The 18,527-nt window shown below is 40.2% G+C and overlaps 1 protein-coding gene and 1 long non-coding RNA gene across 3 annotated transcripts in view; one reads left to right on the top strand and one right to left on the bottom strand.

Annotated features, from left to right (window-relative positions):
- The window catches only part of CACHD1 (cache domain containing 1), a 124,955-nt gene that overhangs the window by 25,485 nt on the left and 80,943 nt on the right, over positions 1-18,527 (bottom strand). For both annotated transcript variants that reach the window (XM_081193672.1, XM_081193673.1), the window contains exons 7-15: positions 17,427-17,643; positions 13,893-14,042; positions 13,423-13,656; positions 9,569-9,718; positions 9,176-9,299; positions 6,902-7,019; positions 5,162-5,330; positions 2,049-2,191; positions 1,101-1,282 (exon numbers count right to left, since the gene is read on the bottom strand). In XM_081193672.1, the coding sequence (XP_081049798.1) occupies positions 1,101-1,282; positions 2,049-2,191; positions 5,162-5,330; positions 6,902-7,019; positions 9,176-9,299; positions 9,569-9,718; positions 13,423-13,656; positions 13,893-14,042; positions 17,427-17,643 (1,487 nt within the window). The remainder of the gene's footprint in view (positions 1-1,100; positions 1,283-2,048; positions 2,192-5,161; positions 5,331-6,901; positions 7,020-9,175; positions 9,300-9,568; positions 9,719-13,422; positions 13,657-13,892; positions 14,043-17,426; positions 17,644-18,527) is intronic.
- On the top strand, positions 2,201-11,651 carry LOC308586850. The gene is made up of 3 exons (XR_014008100.1): positions 2,201-2,686; positions 4,182-4,250; positions 11,339-11,651. It is a non-coding gene; the product is annotated as an uncharacterized lncRNA (long non-coding RNA).

Genomic DNA, 18,527 nt, shown 5'->3' with positions numbered 1-18,527 from the left:
CTTGAGAATGATAGGAAATAAATTCCAGAAATAAAATAAATGCAACGGCTGATGTATGTTATTGTTTCAGAGATTTGCCCTTGATGAACTTCTGCACTCAAAACATGAAGGGTATTTGCTGTTTAAATAAAACTTTCTGGAGGTATCTGCAGCTTTTACTTCCTGTGATATTTCTTGCTGCTGTAGAGACAGCCCCTTCGGGCCTGCTGCTTGGTTGTGAAAAATACTGTAGGACTATCCAGCTAATTAAAACAAGGTTACTGTAACAAGCTTCTTAAGACAGACTCTTGTTGGGGAGGGGGAGAAGGCAAACATTTGAGATGTAGAATAACAGGATAGCTGGGAAATGGTTATCTTATTTCTCCTGTATTTTGCTCACTGAGCAGATTTAAAAGAGAGCGAGAGGAAAACTGTGCCAGTAGACTTGACAGAAGTGATTGACAGTGTGAATAGCTCGAGGGGGAAACCCTGCATTTGGTATATAAACTAGTTTCTTGGTTGATTTGCAACCCCCTCCTGGATGGCTTATTTCAACAGAGCATATGGAATGTAACACACTCAGGAGTTCCCTCATGTTTATTATCACATTTACTGTGTACACAAAACATTTTCTTAAACCATGCTTGTGCATAATTAATAGACTACTGTTAAAACTAGAATAATCTTATGTGTGGAATTAAGAGCATAAGACAGCTCCAGAACGGGGGGGGGGGGGGAATTGCTGTATGCAAGAGTGAGATTCAAGATCGCCACAAGAATATGAAATTCATAATGAGAACCTCACGAGATAAGCTTGGAAGGGATTTTATGAGGAAGGTGGATTTCAGTAACCATATGCAGATGCGTTCATTATTCACTGCTGCACAGAAGGGCAAGAAAAAGAAGCTATCTTGGAAAACGCAAGCATCCAGTGAAATATCCACTACAGATTTAAAGTACTGAATTCATCACTGTATACTATTTCACTAGAGAAAAATTCTGCTTGTTTAGTCCACAAAGACTTTTTACGAATCCAGCACAAAATATTCTCTCTCACACATACAAAATTATCAACCTAGAAGGCTTTCTTAAACCTTTCATAATGGGATCCTAAAACTCACCATTGTCTCCTAGTGGGATCAAATGCTTTGTCCATGAGGGAACCAGGATAAATTCTGAGCACCCCATTGGGCGTTGCTATGTAACGGCGGACAATGTAACTGTTCAAGCTACTCATTTCCATTTGTGTCATCCATTCATCTGTGACGTGACTGGTAGCCATTACTTCATTTCTGACAGAGAACTGCAAAACAAAGGCAGACCTAGCAGGGTTCTTTTAAGACTTGCCTGAAAAGATAATAAGCTGCTTGCAGGGTTTCCTAAAGACTCATCGGAGATAATCTAAACCCAATTACTTCTTTAAAATCTTCTCACACCAGATGGACCCAGCAAATTTCAAGAAATGAAAAAACAAATATACTAAGGAAATGCTTAGCATTTTTGTATTTTATGTTTTACTCTGGGTAGATCTAAATACTGTCCCCAGCTTTATATTCCATGCTCCCAAATACAAAGAGTGTTCTCCGTTCCTGGTGTTGTAACACTGATCTGATAACACCCACGTGATCCAACAAACCTTTATATTGTTTATTTTACTTGAGGACTCTTAAAATGGTTACACAGCATTATCTCACTATCTTTGGGAATCTATTTTTGAGTCCAAGTAGCTGAGAAGTGTGTGTGTGTGTTAACTCAGTTAACATTATTCTTTCCAGCCCGGGCAAAGAATCCTTCTTACTCCTCATGTGCCAAGTTAATTCACTCCTTGTGTTGCTAAGTACAAAGTACTCCTGGCACTGAGCAAAGTGCAAAAATTGCAACCAAACCATCTATTTGATCTAGCAGAAAACCAAGGGATGCAGCCAAAGACTCCACCAGAGAAAGCAAAAACCCAGATGCTTCTTGAAAATCTGGAGCCAAAGAAACTCAAATAAATGTTTCCGCAAGACTTATCACAGTACCAAAAGAAGGTAAAAAGCCAAAAACGAAGGGCATATGAAGCAACGTACTTTCAGACCAGGGTTGGCAATGAGGCGTGTGTTGTCGCTAAGATATGCCGTGTAGTGCTCCACCATCCTCTTCGTCTCAGGCTGGCTCAGATGCTCGTAAGGAGAAGAGAAGCTACCAGCAGACAGCATTACCGTAGGGCTTTCTGGAAAGGCAACATACATGCAATATACACAACATCAGAATATATCCCCTGAAACCCAGCCATATGAAAACTCAGTGATGCTGTTGCTAGTAACGTACTGGAGCAACACAACCCAAGATGAAAACGCAAAAATAACCCAAGAGATGCTTTTCAAACATCCGTGTTGCTGCATACGTGGCCACCAGGGGGTACTGTTGCAGCAACAGTACACTGCTGAAGCTTTACCTTCTTCCCTTTCCTCAACTGTAAAGGAAGGGAAGGAGCTTTAAATGTAGGAGAAACACCTGTTGGGCTTGAAGGATGCCACAGGGAAATGGAACTTCTAGCAGCTACTAGAGGCAGGTCTTAGTGCCTGGGACCTTAAGGGGTACAGGAAAGGGAGAGAAAGACTTGGGTCTGCTGTTTTGGGGCACCCAGCGACTAGTTCCGTTAGGGGTGTCCACATCTGTCAGTCCATATGGACTTCCCAGAGTCTCCACCCACAGCAAGACAGCGGTGGGTAGCCAGCCGCCTGCGTGTACATGAGTCAGCCTGAATACAGATTGCAGCCCAAAGGTGTATAAGCAATGTCTGCCCTGGTGTATCTATTCTGGAGTGAAAGCAGGCTTCTCAGACCACCTCAGGCAGCTGTCAAGGTTGCACATGCCACCTGAAGACAGTAGTTTGCCTTGTTGTTGTTGTTTAGTCGTGTCCGACTCTTCGTGACCCCATGGACCAGAGCACGCCAGGCACTCCTGTCTTCCACTGCCTCCCGCAGTTTGGTCAAACTCATGCTGGTAGCTTCGAGAACACTGTCCAACCATCTCCATCCATAGTTCTTCAGGCACTCTGTCCACTAAATCTAAATCCTTAAACCTGTTCCTCACTCCCACTGTGTATTGATAAGGGATTTGATTTAGATTGTATCTTACCGGCCCTGTCGTTTTTCCTACTTTCTTCAGTTTAAGCTTGAATTTTGCTATAAGAAGCAAATTTTGCTATAAGTAGCTTGCCTAGGCTGAGAAAATTTGTGTGAAGGGGTCCTTAGGCACTCAACAATGTTAGTTTTGCATTGCACATGCTTGAGTTAATATGACCGGATGGAAAATATTAATTAAAACTGTTCAGGATTTTTTTTCTCATAATTTTTTCAATCAGCCGAGTGAAATTTATTCCTAGATCTTTAAATAAGCAGCAGCAGCAGCAGCAGCAGCAACAACAACAACAACAACAACAACAATGATAAAACTACTTTTGCTAATAGTTTTTAAACAAGTGTCTTAACTTCTTCCTTCCTTGGAGGTATTTTGGAGGTATGGATGCTTTATAGCTGAGATTCCTGCATTGCAGGTGGTTGGACTAAATGACCCTTGGGGTCCCTTCCAACTCTTCTATTCTACAATTCTATAACTCTGTGACTTCAAGAAGCTTACAAGACTGCCTACTTTCACTTGGTCTAGTCTTATTCAAAAGATGGCAGGGGAAGAAGGTCATTCCTCAGAGGGCACAGTGTGGTAGAAGCTTTATGGGGCATATTCATTTTTAGGGGACAACATATAAGGAAGTGAAAAGCTGTTTCCACAAGGAACTGGGTCTGAACACTAATGTTAAAATAATTTGTCAAAAGTATTTTGCATAAAAATAATTGTTTATCCTCTCTCCAAGTTCCATTTTTCTATTGCAATATAACCTGAGGCAAATTTCTAAAATGAATGTGCTTTATTTTAATACACAAAACTTTAAAGGTATTTTTCAGAAAAGAAAAAAAAGATGCTCCACTGCATTCAGAAGTTTTACACAGTTTTTATAGTCTCTGAACTCACCAATTAAAAATATTTCAAAGTATATTCTCTCACCAGAGTTCTAACTTCTGGCTTCTTTCAGAGGGATTGATGGTATTAAATATTTATAGCTCGGAATAAAATCTGAATAATTCCAAAGTCAACAGGATACAGCATGACTGGCAAGAACTTCAATGTTTTCACGTTATTGCTAATGATTTATTTGACAGCGAGGAGAATCAAGCTCAGCTTTGAAAAACTGTAACAACACTACCCATACCCAACCTTTCTGACGAAAGGTAAATTATGCAGCTACCTGGTTCTGGTATACTTATTTCACGAGGGTTTCGTTTTTTTTAATGAAGCTGACAATCTCAAGACACGTCACTTTGTAGCATTTAACCACAGTGCTGACTGGCCCATTAGATTTGGAGAATGCGGAGAGCAGCTGAAAGAAAGCAGCACGCCGCAGTAGCAGCAAGGGCAGACATGCAGACTTTCGCTCTATTATTATCCGTTAAGAGTACCAAAGCCTATGCTGGGCTGAGACAGGCAACACCGTTGAAAACAGAGGGTATCAGGAGTTATCAGACAGCAAAGCTGGAAGGGTGAAACACAATTAGAAAGACAGGAAGCTGTTGTATTCTGAATCATACCAGTGGCTCCACAAAGTTTCAGGCAGAGTAGATGCCAGGAACTAAACCTGAGACCTTCTGCATGCAAAACATGATGAGATTTCCCTTCTAAGCTTTAGGTGAGCTAAATAGGAAGTTGCTCCTGAGCTTGGTCAGATGAGCACAGAGATTGGGGCCCTTGTTCTCCTAGTTGTGCTATGGAACCACATAGTTCCCTAGAGTTTTAACTATCAGCCTTTGGAGGCTTTTGCACTGCTCTGTGTGGGCTGGGATTAGTCCCCAGGACTTGGGACATAAAGCCAATAATTCCTTTGGATTTTCATACACCCAAAAATGGGTCTTTTGAAATCTTTCATTGAACATACAATCTCCAAGACAAAAAAGAAAACAGTTGCAAGAGTTCAGTTTCTCCTTATCTAACATATGAAATGGACATCTTAGATGCTATTTATATAAATAACGATTGGATAAGGATCAAACGGGTTTTCCAGGCTGGTGATTTGATAGCATATAACTATTTTAGCTTACAGCAATGGATTGGTGAATGGATGGATTTCAGAAAATAAACGCTTTACCTAAGGTTGCAAGTTGTTTGAAATGCAGGCAAGCATTGGGCTGGCCCAAGAGATCTAGTCGATGGTAAAGCAGCTTGCTACTGGGTACGGTGTTGAGATTTTTAAGTTGTCTAACAGGTATTTCTGGCTGTATCACAACAATACACAAAATGAATGATGTATCTTGAACCTAAAATAAAAACAACCACAAGATCATCAAAATTAGTAAGGAAAGCATTTCAATTAAAATAAAATAAGAATCATTAAAATTAAATCAAATTCAGACAAGTTATATCATTAGAGCACATTGCCTTGTGGAAGGCAATTAATAATAACAATTCAGAAGAGTACTCCTAAATGTGCAACTATTGAGACGTGCAAAAAAAAATTATTTAGGTTAGTTGCTCAGCATCTAAATATTTTCTTGTTTCTTAAAACAACAACCCAGAATGGCTATGACAAAGAAGTAGTACAGGCACAATTCAGTAGTTTAATGATGTGAACTACTGAGGGAAAACTACATAGCTCTGAGTTCACAAAGGTAGCCCCAGGAAGTCAGCAGTTATAGATCTGCCCCAAAATATAATTCTGTACACTGTGTATGAGCATATAATCCATTTTTCTCTCTCTTGTCCTCACCATGGAGGCTGACAAGTTGTCAAAGCCACTCTGTGCTGCAACATGGAAGACTGTGCTGCAACTTGGAAGAGGCACAGGACACAAAACACCAAATAAATATTGCTTCTGTTGTCTTAACTGCTTGCTATCGTGTTGCTTGATTCAAAATGATATGTTTTCAAAGATGCAGCTAACTGTATTACATAATATTCATAAGATAATTGTTTTTCTAATTTTATGCATTTTCTAAAGATTACCATGCTACTGAATCATAGGAAAAGTAGAATCTAAATGCAAGGTAGTCCTTGGGTAATATTATTTCTCAATATTGCAAAAAGAGTATCAAGGGACATTCATACATAATACTTGGCCATCTTAGGTAATGGCCAGGGATGATAGTCAAACAATGTTAGTGACCCAAGATTAAAGAACACTGTGCCAAATGATGAATATGTATAACCTCTTAAAAGTTTCTCAGAGTCGGCTTTGGAGACTGCAAGCTTAAACATATTTACTAGGGACAAAGCCCAAGTAAACACAATAACAGTAAATCATGGCTTGCTTAGATTGGCTGAGATCTGAGATGGAGGTACCTACATAGAATCATAGAGTTGGAAGAGACCACAAGGGCCATCGAGTCCAACCCCCTGCCAAGCAGGAAACACTATCAGAGCACTCCTGACATATGGTTGTCAAGCCTCTGCTTAAAGACCTCCAAAGAAGGAGACTCCACCACACTCCTTGGCAGCAAATTCCACTGTCGAACAGCTCTTACTGTCAGGAAGTTCTTCCTAATGTTTAGGTGGAATCTTCTTTCTTGCAGTTTGGATCCATTGCTCCGTGTCCGCTTCTCTGGAGCAGCAGAAAACAACCTTTCTCCCTCCTCTATGTGACATCCTTTTATATATTTGAACATGGCTATCATATCACCCCTTAACCTCCTCTTCTCCAGGCTAAACATGCCCAGCTCCCTTAGCCGTTCCTCGTAAGGCATCGTTTCCAGGCCTTTGACCATTTTGGTTGCCCTCATGTAGCCCAGAGGCCATGCAACACACTCAAAATTCTTGGAAATACCTGCTGCTATTAAAATTCTCCTTCCGTGTCAATATATTAGCATATTTTAAAGGGTGCTCTGTCACTTACCATCTTCCAAGCATAGCTCACATTGTAGGCTTCCTTCCCAATTTCTCGCAGTTTGTTTACATGCCAAGACAGTGAGGAGTTCACCGGGACAGTAATAAGCTGACTGCCTAGAGGGAGGCTAAGTTGGAAACAAACAATATCCATCACTTATTAAACAGGGAGAAAAACATTGATGCTTCTGTTTACTCTGAAATGAGATTGCTTAAAGAAGGAATTTTTTCTTAATTAAAATGGAAGTGGAATGCTTTACTACATCATAATTATCAGTTCCCCACCCAAAACATTGCTGGCTGTGGTATTACCACTCTGATCAGATATACTGGTTCTGGATGAGAGATCTCGGAGATAATATCACCAGCGGAATGAAATCACCAGAGGCATTGGTTTGTGTTTAGCAGCAGAGCTGCTTGTATGCTCAACAGTACAAATGACAACACTTCCTATCAGCTGCTAAATTAATCTTTGCTTTGCTCAGAAATCTTTGCACTATGGAACAGTCTTTGTGCATCAGTGCACAGGGCAACCCTAAAGGATGGCGATTTTCTTCCACACCGGGTGTTCCCAATATCTAGACCGGCTGTGGTGGATAGCACTGTGCTGTCAATTTCCCCAGCTATAGAATGCTGGGGTTTTATTGTTGCCACCTCTCTCAAGCTTAAAGTGCCAGGAGGGGCATTTGGTTCAGAAGTCTACAAGGGCCCAGACAGACAGAAAGGATGGTGACCTGGTACTTTGTGAGTAGGGAATGGAAGTGGGAAAAGGTTATTAAGAAGCTGCAAGAGAAGAACAAACAGTGGGCAGATGAATGTATAAAAGCTATTTGCAAGACTGTATAACACTGTCCAGTCCTTTGCAGTTGATGTGTTTTGATAGCCTAGCATTTTTCTCTCAAAGTAACTGATGGTTTCCATGTCTGTTCTAAACCATGTAGTTTCTTTATGAGCCTATGTGGCAGAACACAGAACTAAAAGTGCAGGATGACATACAGCAAAACCAACAGAGTTGATTTCTGTGTTTATATATTTGCAGCCTCAGGTATACTGTCCACGCTGTTTTATAAGTACAAGATAAATAAGCCTAAGAAAGGTAACACTTATTTATTTTAGAGTCAAGACTTATTTAGTAAAGCGATTTGTATTGTGAGTGGTCAAATATGTGGAGTATACCAAAGTTTATATAACAAAGACAATATAGGTAGGGTTTAAAGATTAATGACTAGCTGCAGCCTTGAAAACATGTAACAGCAATAATACAGAGACTGAAGTAGGCTGAAAAATCTGTTGTCATTACAATTGTGACACACCAGTAGAATCAATGTTTCCACTCTTGGCATCTCCACACAACTTCGTTAAATCCATTGGGGTGGAGGTAGTCTGTAAAAATTATTAATAGCTGAATGGGGATATTGACTTACGAGTCATGATTTCAAGATCAGGATATAGTGGAACCTCAGTTTTCGAATGTAATCAGTTCCAGAAGACAGTTCGACTTCCGAAACGTTCAAAAACAGAGGCACAAAGGGCTGTCGGCAAATTCAATTGAGAAAACTGAAAAACACGCAGCAGAAGCTGTTTGGCTTCCAAGGCTTGTTCGAAAACGGAAGCATTAACTTCCGGGTTTTTGGAATTTGGGTTCTGAAATGTTCGTCAACGGAGATGTTCAAGAACTGAGGTTCCACTGTGCAAACAAATTAACTTTGTTAAAATAAGAGCTAGTAGGATAGAAAAGTTACCACAATAATCTGCAGACATCTGAACAGAGGACAGGACTGTCCCTTGTCACCCCAGTGAACTTACCCAAGAATACCAGGATTTTAAAAACAAGAAATAAAATCCAGAATGAGTATCTGGTGATTAGGTATTCAAAACAGTGAGACACATCCCCAGAAGAAATGGAAGAAAGTACCATTTGGCTCTGGGATGACAGCCTGTGGACAATCCAATATTCTCCTGAGCAATGTTCCCAATGAAATGTTGGGAAACTGTAAGGAAGCTCACATAATTGTGTGCTGCCCCCATTAATTTCAATGGTACTTTTGCAGGAAGAGAATGGATTGCAGCCCTAAACTAAACTATGGGAACTGAACCTATGAGCACAATTCAAAACCATGAGATTTCCTATTGGATGTATGGATAATCTGCCCACTAAAAACACCAGTAAGACCACAAGTGAATCACAGCTGCTGAATTGTAATCACTGAGTACAGCATAATTTCCACTGAAGCTTAAGCATGCATGCAGCAAGCATGTATGAAGCATTAATTCAAAGTCTTACCTAAGGATGTTCTGTCGAACTAACTCAAATTTTGGAATATTCTCATAATGTATTATATCTGTGTGAAGTGGTGGTTCAGAAAGCAAGTAGGGTCTGGTAAGGGAGGGGTGCATAAGGGTATAGCCTAAAAATGAAAAGAAAAAGGAGTTGGCACACATGTTTATCATCATATACAGGACACATTGCATGCTATATAAAAATGTCCAAAGTAAACATGTAGCACTACACTGCATTCCCCTTTAAAAAAACCCCAAAAACAGAATTTTGGAGTGCCAATAGGTAATTATTTATGAGCTGACAAAAACAAAGAGACAACCTGAATCAGAAAGTAAACAATACAGATTTGACTATTGACCTCTAAAACATGAAGTATTTTGATTGCCTTGAAGTTACCTTTATTATCTATTAGGAATGTGTAGGAAGCCAAAGAATCTTGGTAATAAGTGACATCTTCCAAAATATAGGCAAGATTAACATCTACTCCAACAATTCCTAGTAGCAGGTTTCCAAAGTAGCAAGGTTTGCTTACAGTCATTATCAGACCTGTTAATAACAAGAAAAAGCACGCATACAGTTAGCAATAAGGAACTCTCTGGTACCTATATATGGAGATAGAAAAGTGATTTGTGGCCCAGTCTATTGCATGCAGTGGGATTTACTTCCAAGAAGTTATTGCACAGTCTAAATTACCTCTTTCGGAGGGAGCAGGGCGGCTTCTGTTAGCCATTGCAACAGACACTCTAGGTGAGTGTTCAGGAATCCCTACAGCAATAATATTGTGAGGATAGCATTGTGGTCCCATGAGAACCTATGCTGCAAAACACCAGCAGACAGTTGTATGGGGTTTTATGGAATGAAGTACAATTCACTGAGAAGCCATTGTAAAGTAATATATGCAGGGAAGCTATACACAGTTGTTTCAGTTTCACATGCTTGGGCTTAAGTTATAGCCATGTTATGTATGGCCACTACGGAGTTGTTTCAAGGTTTCGCAAAAACTGTAGTCTTTGAGAAGGGATTTGACAGAAGTCAGAAAGGTGCCATCACACATGTGTTCCTGGAGGCAAGTCGAGGCGTACAAGGCAGCAAGGGAGAAGGGGCAGAGTCTTTTGAGGAAGAAGGAGACCACTGGATGGTGGAGAGAACTCTAAGTTGGCTAACACCATAATATGAATTTAATTAATCAGTTACATTAGTACACAACTTTACATGAACCAACAATTGTTCTGAAAGGGAGCACCTTTCTTTGTGTTTAGATGTTGCCTGCAGATCTCGTTTTAGGAAAGGCAAGAGCCATCCTGTGTGGCAAAGCACGGCACAACACTTTGTCTTGGAAATAATTAATCTACTTAATTAAAACAATATATTGCCTGATTAATAGGGGGCACCTTTTTAATTGATTAAAATAAATTAATCGAACCAATTAACAGACTAAATGCTATAGCATTTTTCCTAAAGGAATTTAACTCATCATGTTATCAGCAGTATTGATGTAACCTATGTGCCATTTTTTTTTTTTTTGGGTGGGGCAGAAGGAAAAAAATAAAATTAAATTGCAACTGTTAGGAAGCATAAAGTGGACCAGCTATGCTGCTCCAATATACTTTTGTGGTTTGCTTGTTTATTATTCCAGCAATTTGTATATTGTTTAATCACAGGCATCTTTAAGCAGACATTTGGTGATTATGCATATCAATAGGTTCAGGGTAAAAGAAAGCATTATAATTCTAAACATGAAAGCAGCAATGTTTATGCCCAGTGTAGATGGATAAAAGAAAAATGCATGAATGTTTTCAAACACTTAAAGATGGGCATGATTAGTTTTTATGGTAATTTGAGGAATCATGTCCAGTAAATTCAATTCAAAGCTGGATACTGCCAAGTAGCACCGTCCCAAAATAAAGAAAAAAGGGATTTGAATTGCAAATGCATATTTAGCTCCTTTGAATAGTCGCACAAAATTATGCAAGTTTGGTGAACTATTCCTTCCTTTGCCCTCCAGGGTAGCATGGAGATCGATGATGGTCTTCCCAAAATAACTTCAGCAAGAATCCCAAATAATAAATAGCACTATATATAAGTGGGATCAGAAGAGCTTAGGAAAAGAGAATAGTAATACACAATTATATTTATGGATTTATTTACATCCTGCCTTTTCTCCAGGGAGTTCAAAGCAGCAAACACAGGGTTCCCAGGCTGTTTCTCATCCAGGAACAGACCACACTCAAGACCTGCTTAATTTCAACAAGATCACTGCTGCACATCTCCATGCTTTGGAAAACCAGCTGTTATTTGCCCATAATATATGGCACTTGTGTGTAATTCAAGTGCCAATTATGTACTGCATATTGTTTCTGTAGGTCTAAAGTCAGGACTGAGTCCCGTGGGGCAAACACTAGGGTCCAATGGGGTCTAGCACCACTGTTGCTGCAGCGGCTGAGATAGTGGCAATTGTGGCTCAGCTAGCTAGTGGTAGGGCCTGGAGGGTGAGATAGAGCAACCAAAAAATCCAAGGAGGTGGGGATCTAGGGACTTAATCTTGTTTACGGTTACAGCACTGAGGCTACTATATGCTGGAAAATGGTGTTTACAGATCCTACCGACAATAAATGAATGGATGGGGAAACTGGGAACTGGCTGCTACGGTGAAACTGACACACTACCTAAGAACTAAAAAGGTGGGAGAGTCAATGACAGAATAATTTTGTTACAAGTTGGAATCCCTTTGTTGTACATTGTAGAAGCATCTAAAAGTACATGGCAGAAAAAAATTGATCCAAATAAAATGCTTACAGCTCTATTCCTTGTGGAACTGTTATGTTTTGTTTTCTATTTTCCTCATAAGGCATGATGGCTAGGTTTCTCAGATACTCCAAATGAGGTTAAGCTTTAATCACAAATAAATAAAATAAAATAAAACTAAGATTTCCAAGGACATTCACCACATTGACGTATATCGCAGCAGTCAATCCACAAAAGTGCAGAACAGCACCACAAGATCTTTCTTCTTCTTCCAAAAAAGCATCACATACGCAGCAAATGAAGTTGACAAATATAGCTCCTGGCCACTGCTGATACCAGTCTACCCAGCAGCCCTAGGCAATCAACTTGATTGGAAGAAAAAATGCCACCTCACCTATTACAGGAATTAACCACCTTCCCCAAGCATGTAAATAACCTCTATCTTTTCTGGCCTGAATTTCAGCCTGCTTTAACCTCACCAGCTTGACCACAGACACTAGTCAAGATCCAGCTCTGTCTTCTGTTTTTATCTAAGCACCCAGCACTATCTTGGCTCAGATGAAGGGTGGTGTATACATTTAATAAATAATAAAATAAAATGTCACACAGATAAATTTTTGGTGAAGAAGCAACCAAAGTGGCTACTTGAAGTCCCCTCTATGCCACAAGCCAATGTTCTTCCCCATGGATTACCAGACATGCATTTACTCTTACAAACGTGAATCTGGAACTCGAGAGCAAAGAAAGCTAATGGTGGTGAGGGAGCCTCAATTCAAAAGCGGAAACCATTTTTCCAATGAAAGTTTGCCTCCTCCTCATGTAACTTTTCTACAACAAAAGCAGCCGTCAGAATTTTGTTAGGCCTTTGGGAATATGCAGCAACTGAAACAAGAAAACCCATTCTTGACAATGGCCTGGTTCATATGTCATTGTGGGCAACGGCTAATAATTTACCATAAATGTGGAGTCTCATTTCTGCTTCACTCTTTCCCTAGCAACAAACCATAATCCCTAGTTTAGCATTATGTACAGATTGTAGATTGTGGCTTGTTTCACTCAAGTAAAAAGATTGGTAAGCCAAGAATAAATACTTGTTTCACACTGTGGTTTGTCTGGAGCAAAACAAACCGTACTCCCGGTTTGGATGTAAGGCTAGGCCAGGGACTGCAGTTTGCTGCTCTTGTTTACACTGGGGCAAAGCACAGTAAAGTATTAACTGTTACTATGGTGTACTAGGACAAGCAAACACAGTCATTATAGCCTACTGCATCACCATTTTTGCACATCATGCTACACTGGCCCTCATTTTGCAAATAAGGCTCTTGTACTGTGGATGGAGGGTTTTTAGTACAATACCTCCAGGAACTCTCCTCCTAATTTCATAGCTTCTGTAAGGTGCAGACATGTAAAAATGCCACCTACAAAGTTTGTTAGATACATAAGTCATTGTAAACCTTTCCATTTTTTTTAAAGCATCTTCATTTTCAGGTCCCTGAAGCACTCACCATCTCCCATTTCATCTGAAAAGGGCAAACTGAACACTGCTTCATCAACCATGTGGTTTGGGAGATTTGTATAAAACCGGCCAACTGTGGTTTCCAAGTTGCTCAGCTGGTTCAGAACCATCATGCTCCCTTTTATCACGGGTAAAGCAGTTCGATCAGGTACTCCATATTTTGCCGAGTTTTGTTCCGCCAGATCTCGGAGAAATGCTAATTCTTTTAAACCTGTCACTCCCTCTGCAAAAGAAATGTTACAGTCAGATGAGAAGACGCAAGTCTCCGGCTTATTAAGCAATTCTGAAACATCATATATGCACAAATGTGGAAATCTTTATAAATAGTGGAAAAGGCACACAATGGGTTGTTGGACTTCAGTTCCTATCATCTCTGACCATTGACCGAGATGTGTCAATGTGCCCAAAGAACTTTAGAAGTTTAATTTTTCTTTTCTTTTTTAAAAGATAACTTCTTACCATTCATGAGAGCATAGGTGAGGATCATTACAGAGTTGTTAAGAAAACCATTTTCTTCATTGATGACACGAAGTGTGGTCTTTTTACCATCTTCTGATGAATCCCTAGACGTTATTCCAGCCGACAAGTAAATTATGACCATATCTGTATCTGAGATATGTAAGATGGGAGCTTGTTAGACTAGAAAACATGTTACATTATGCTACATATCTGCAACATTGGATTCCCAGCATCAAGACTCTTTGCAGTAAATGAAAATATAAAAACCACCACTGCAATAATGGGTAGTGGGTAGACTGGGCAGAAGGAGCTCTACTGCATCCTACAGAGCTTTCAAGCCAGAATCTAACATAAAAGAAACCTTTAATCCAAACACAATAACAATGATTTTGCCATTTGGAAGATTGGTTGTGTGTGGTGTACATCTTGGAGGGGATGGCAATGCGTGCATATTGGCCAGGAGACTATAATTTATTCCTAAATTTATTCCTAAATTTGCAACAACATATAAGATTGTATACAGAGTAGACAAAATGAAATTAATGGACCTGAGCTAATACACTGGATCCAACCCATAGGATCTTATTTCACCCCTTTCAATATTGGAACTGGACGAGGCTGAAAGCACCTGAGCATAGCCACGTAAGGTACACATTTTGACACACACCCCCCCAAAGAAAGCAGACTCCTATCCCATGTTTACTAGACAAATAGGCATAACAAACATAACACACATCTAGTTTGGCACTTTGGATGAAGGAAGTAGGAAATATAAGGAGAAATGAAAGCTGGTTTTCTGTATCATCACTCTTAACATAGCACTTCCAAACTAACTGCATCCCCAACCATCTTGGGCTATTGGAAGAATGGCAGATGAAGTAGAAAATGCAATTTGCCATCCAGCAGTAGCAGAATATTACTGAGGTTTGTTTCCAAATCAACAGGCAGACAGTAGTTTACAGAATTGCATTATTCAGTGGGCCGGTCAGTGCCTGGAAAACATTGAGTGTGGGGAATATTATTGACACCGCTCACTTGTTCATAACATCATTCTTCTACTGTTAAAGAGGTCGTAGCAGTATCCTAATTTATTTTGCAGTTCTATAGCCCAAGCTACTGCTCTTCCTTACAATTTTAGGATCTTACTTTTCTATTACATACTTAAACAAATTGCAGTGCCAGGTACTCAAGTGTTTTTAAACCCTTGGCCATATATTTTCCATTGTCAACAGACTGTATTCCATCTGACTATTGGCACTTATTTTCTGTTTTTATCCTAGGTTACTGAATTGCCGTAACAGCTTTGTAAGGATTTATCATTTATGAAAGTGTTGTGAAACCCTCTGGAATGAAAGAACTGTAAGAATGTAAATTAATTAGAGGTGGCCACTGCTCTTTTGGAGACTAGCTGAGAGGTATGCAAACACCCATCTTTTCAGTATCCTTCTTATCTCTCAAACCAGATATGCCTCAGTAATGTGCATTTCAAATCTCCATTAAAAAAAAATACAAAAAAATACTGTGTGGCTTATTTGACATGCATGCAGAGCCTGCTGGGAGAGCAGGAAGTTAGAAACCTCACAATACGCCAGAATAATAATTTTTTTCTGCTGGAAATGAAAACAAGCAAGAGGATTGTTTACAAGGAAATGGAAGTACTTTGCACGTCCTATTTCTGAAATTATGGAGTGGTATGCCCCCTCCATTCTGTTGTTTGTGCACAATATACAATACCTCAGCTTTAAAGGCTAGCATACGCTCCCAGTGCCTATTTTAGAAAGGAACAAAAGTGATACACGAAGCCGTTTTTGAAAAAAAGGGTTTCCCACAGGAATAGAAAAACCATGCCTGTGTTTTTGAGAGAAGGAAAAAATTACAACGAACTATGAAAATAAAGCTGAAACTGTAAAACAGCGTCGAAACACTGAACACTGAAACAGAACCAAATAATGTTCATTACTGGGTGCCACCTGCCCAATTTGTCTTTATCTGTCTGAATTGCAAGGAGTTTTATATAGATCTAAGTATTGTGCTCACACTTTATACTCCACCAGTTAGGGAGTTTGACGCTTCAGTAACTACAGTGCTACCTCTGGTTGTGGACAGGATCCATTCCGGAGCGCCGGTCGGATCCCGAGGAATTCACAACCAGAGGTACCTGTTCTGCGCATGCACACGGTGCGATAGAGCGCTTCTGCGCATGCGCTGAAACCCAGAAAAATACTTCCGGGTTCGCTGCATGCGTAACCCGAAGGATATGCGACCAGAGGTGTGCGTATCCAGAGGTACCACTGTATTATGTACTCTACATACTCTTGTTCAGCACTTATAAATATAAGGATGGAGGTTTCAAATTCCTGACATCTTACTTTTCGCCTTTTCAAACTGGATCGTCTACTCGTGTATACTATTATGTATATACAGGACTGTGTAGACAGCAAATGTTTGATAGAAGGTTTGTGAGAGACACGCTGCCATCAGGATGTAACGAATTCTGGGCTTCAAGCAGGCCACAACAACTTTATCAGATTAGACTGCGATGGCATGCTCAAAAGCAACCCATGCAGAGATCAAACTGGTAGTTGTACAACTGCCCTCAGCACATGCTGTTGGAGCTGGAATGGTACATGGTGCTTGCTTTTCAGCAGCTGTTGCACACAAATGGTGCTCGATTCCTTCAGTAAACTGTCTGGGGTCAAGACTGCCTGGAAAGGGCACCTTCCAATATGAAGCTCTTCTTTCTGCTCTGCAGTGGCTCCATGGTAGCAAACCCTGCATCTGCTCAGGAGCATTTTCATGTATTCGACTGCAAAATCTCCCACATTCTTCACTTATTTCAAGGTTGAGACCTGGTTTTGTGCACAGACACCAGGACAGAGTCTGAGTATGCACTGGCACAAGTGAAACTCTCAGTCCTTGTTTTTACTAAACTAAAATTTATCTTGGGAATGAAATGCATGTTTTGTTCGAATACAGAAAAAAACCCTTTGCCTGAGGTTTGTTACTTGACTTGTGGCAGACAGTGTGCTACCTTTCTCTTACCTACAGCACATAACACCCTAGGCCTCAGGACTAGATACTGGTGAAGCCCAAATTTGCTAAGTTTCAAATTGGAACTACATACATTTCATTATCTGGGCCATTCTGCACCAGTGGAAGAAAACTCACTTATAGCAGTTCGGACATTAGTTGGATTCACAAAGGAATCACCTTATTTGCCCCATGAGATGATTCTGTGCGAAACATCTAGCTAACATGGCCTTGCAGTTACTAAGGCATGTGAGGAAAGGGAAATTGGCAGAGGTGAAGACAAAGATGCAACGAAACCTTCTTTTGGCTGCTGTGCACCACATTCATTTAAAAACAAACACTGTCATTTCAGGTAAAATAAAAATAAAAACTAGTACTTCAAAATGTTACAACCCTCTATAACCCCTGCTAAAATGAGATAGTAAAATCAAAAAAGAAATGCAAGAAAGAAAGATGCAAGGGTAAGGGGGGAACCCCATTAATACTGCATAATAATAGACTTACTTGCTTGGAGTTTTGTGCTATTGTTTGTATTTCGTATCAGCTGAAACGCTTTTTGAAATCCTGCCGCATGCTGGGTAGGGCTGTCAGATGACTTTATATTGCTAACGAAGGTGGACATTTTCCTTTTTGTCTCGCTGGTGGCAGGAGACAGAAATGTCTTATAGCACTGATCCAAGGAACAGGTTCTCACTGTGTCTGCCACGGTTAACACAGAGATCTTAAGAGAGAGAAATACATATATTGGATTACCGTACCGTTTAGAATTCTTTATGTGCCATATTATAGCACACCCCATGATAAGCCAACAGAAAAGTCTATGTGGGTTTAAGATTCAATTGTCTAAGAAAAGAACACTAGAGGGATAAATCTGTCAAACCTGAAAAGGGTTAGACTTGTGTGTGAGAGAGATTTTGGCCTTTGTTTTGCGAAGGAATTATGACAGTCTCTGCTCATAGGTAAACCTTGCAGTTTCTGCCCATATGTAAACCTGCTGAGCTTCTAGACTACCAGTAATGGGCATTAGGGCTACACCACCATAGGATTTGAAGGAGAAAGGGATGTTATTGCCAAGTATGAGACAACAGGAAGGCTGGGGTCCTAACAAAACTACATCTATGAGTCTTCTGAATAACCTGTGTGGGAACTACCACATTTGAAGTAGCCACAGAAGGAAGTTTTACTGAAGACTCGTCTCTCCCCACCCCCCCCCATCCCTCCACAATATATTGCCAGCTGAGGTCCCCAAATTTGCAAACCACAGCGAACATCCCTGTTCCATTGCACGGATCACTTGAGAAGCAGAGTATTATATGTAAAATAGTTGCCCCATGCTCATCCTCTTCTTCTCCTGCAAAAATGCTGGGCTTCAGATGATCAGAGCACATTTGAAGCCAAGAATCACACGGAGAAAAAAAATCCTGAATTTCTTCAAGGCTAGAAAACTGGGGTGCAACAGCACCAGGCTTTGGGGGCACTCTAAGCCTGCCTAAAGCTATGACTGGGGGAAGTGCAGTACTGACACACTGGGCCTTGGAGGCACCCCCCACCCCCACAAACAAAAATGAATATTTAAAACCAGAACATGTCACTTATCTTGCAAGA

This window comes from Podarcis bocagei (genome assembly GCF_964188305.1).
Source record: "Podarcis bocagei genome assembly, chromosome: 5".
Classification (NCBI taxonomy): domain Eukaryota; kingdom Metazoa; phylum Chordata; class Lepidosauria; order Squamata; family Lacertidae; genus Podarcis; species Podarcis bocagei.
Note: the sequence above shows the minus strand (reverse complement) of the source record. Positions and strands in the feature narration are given on the sequence as shown.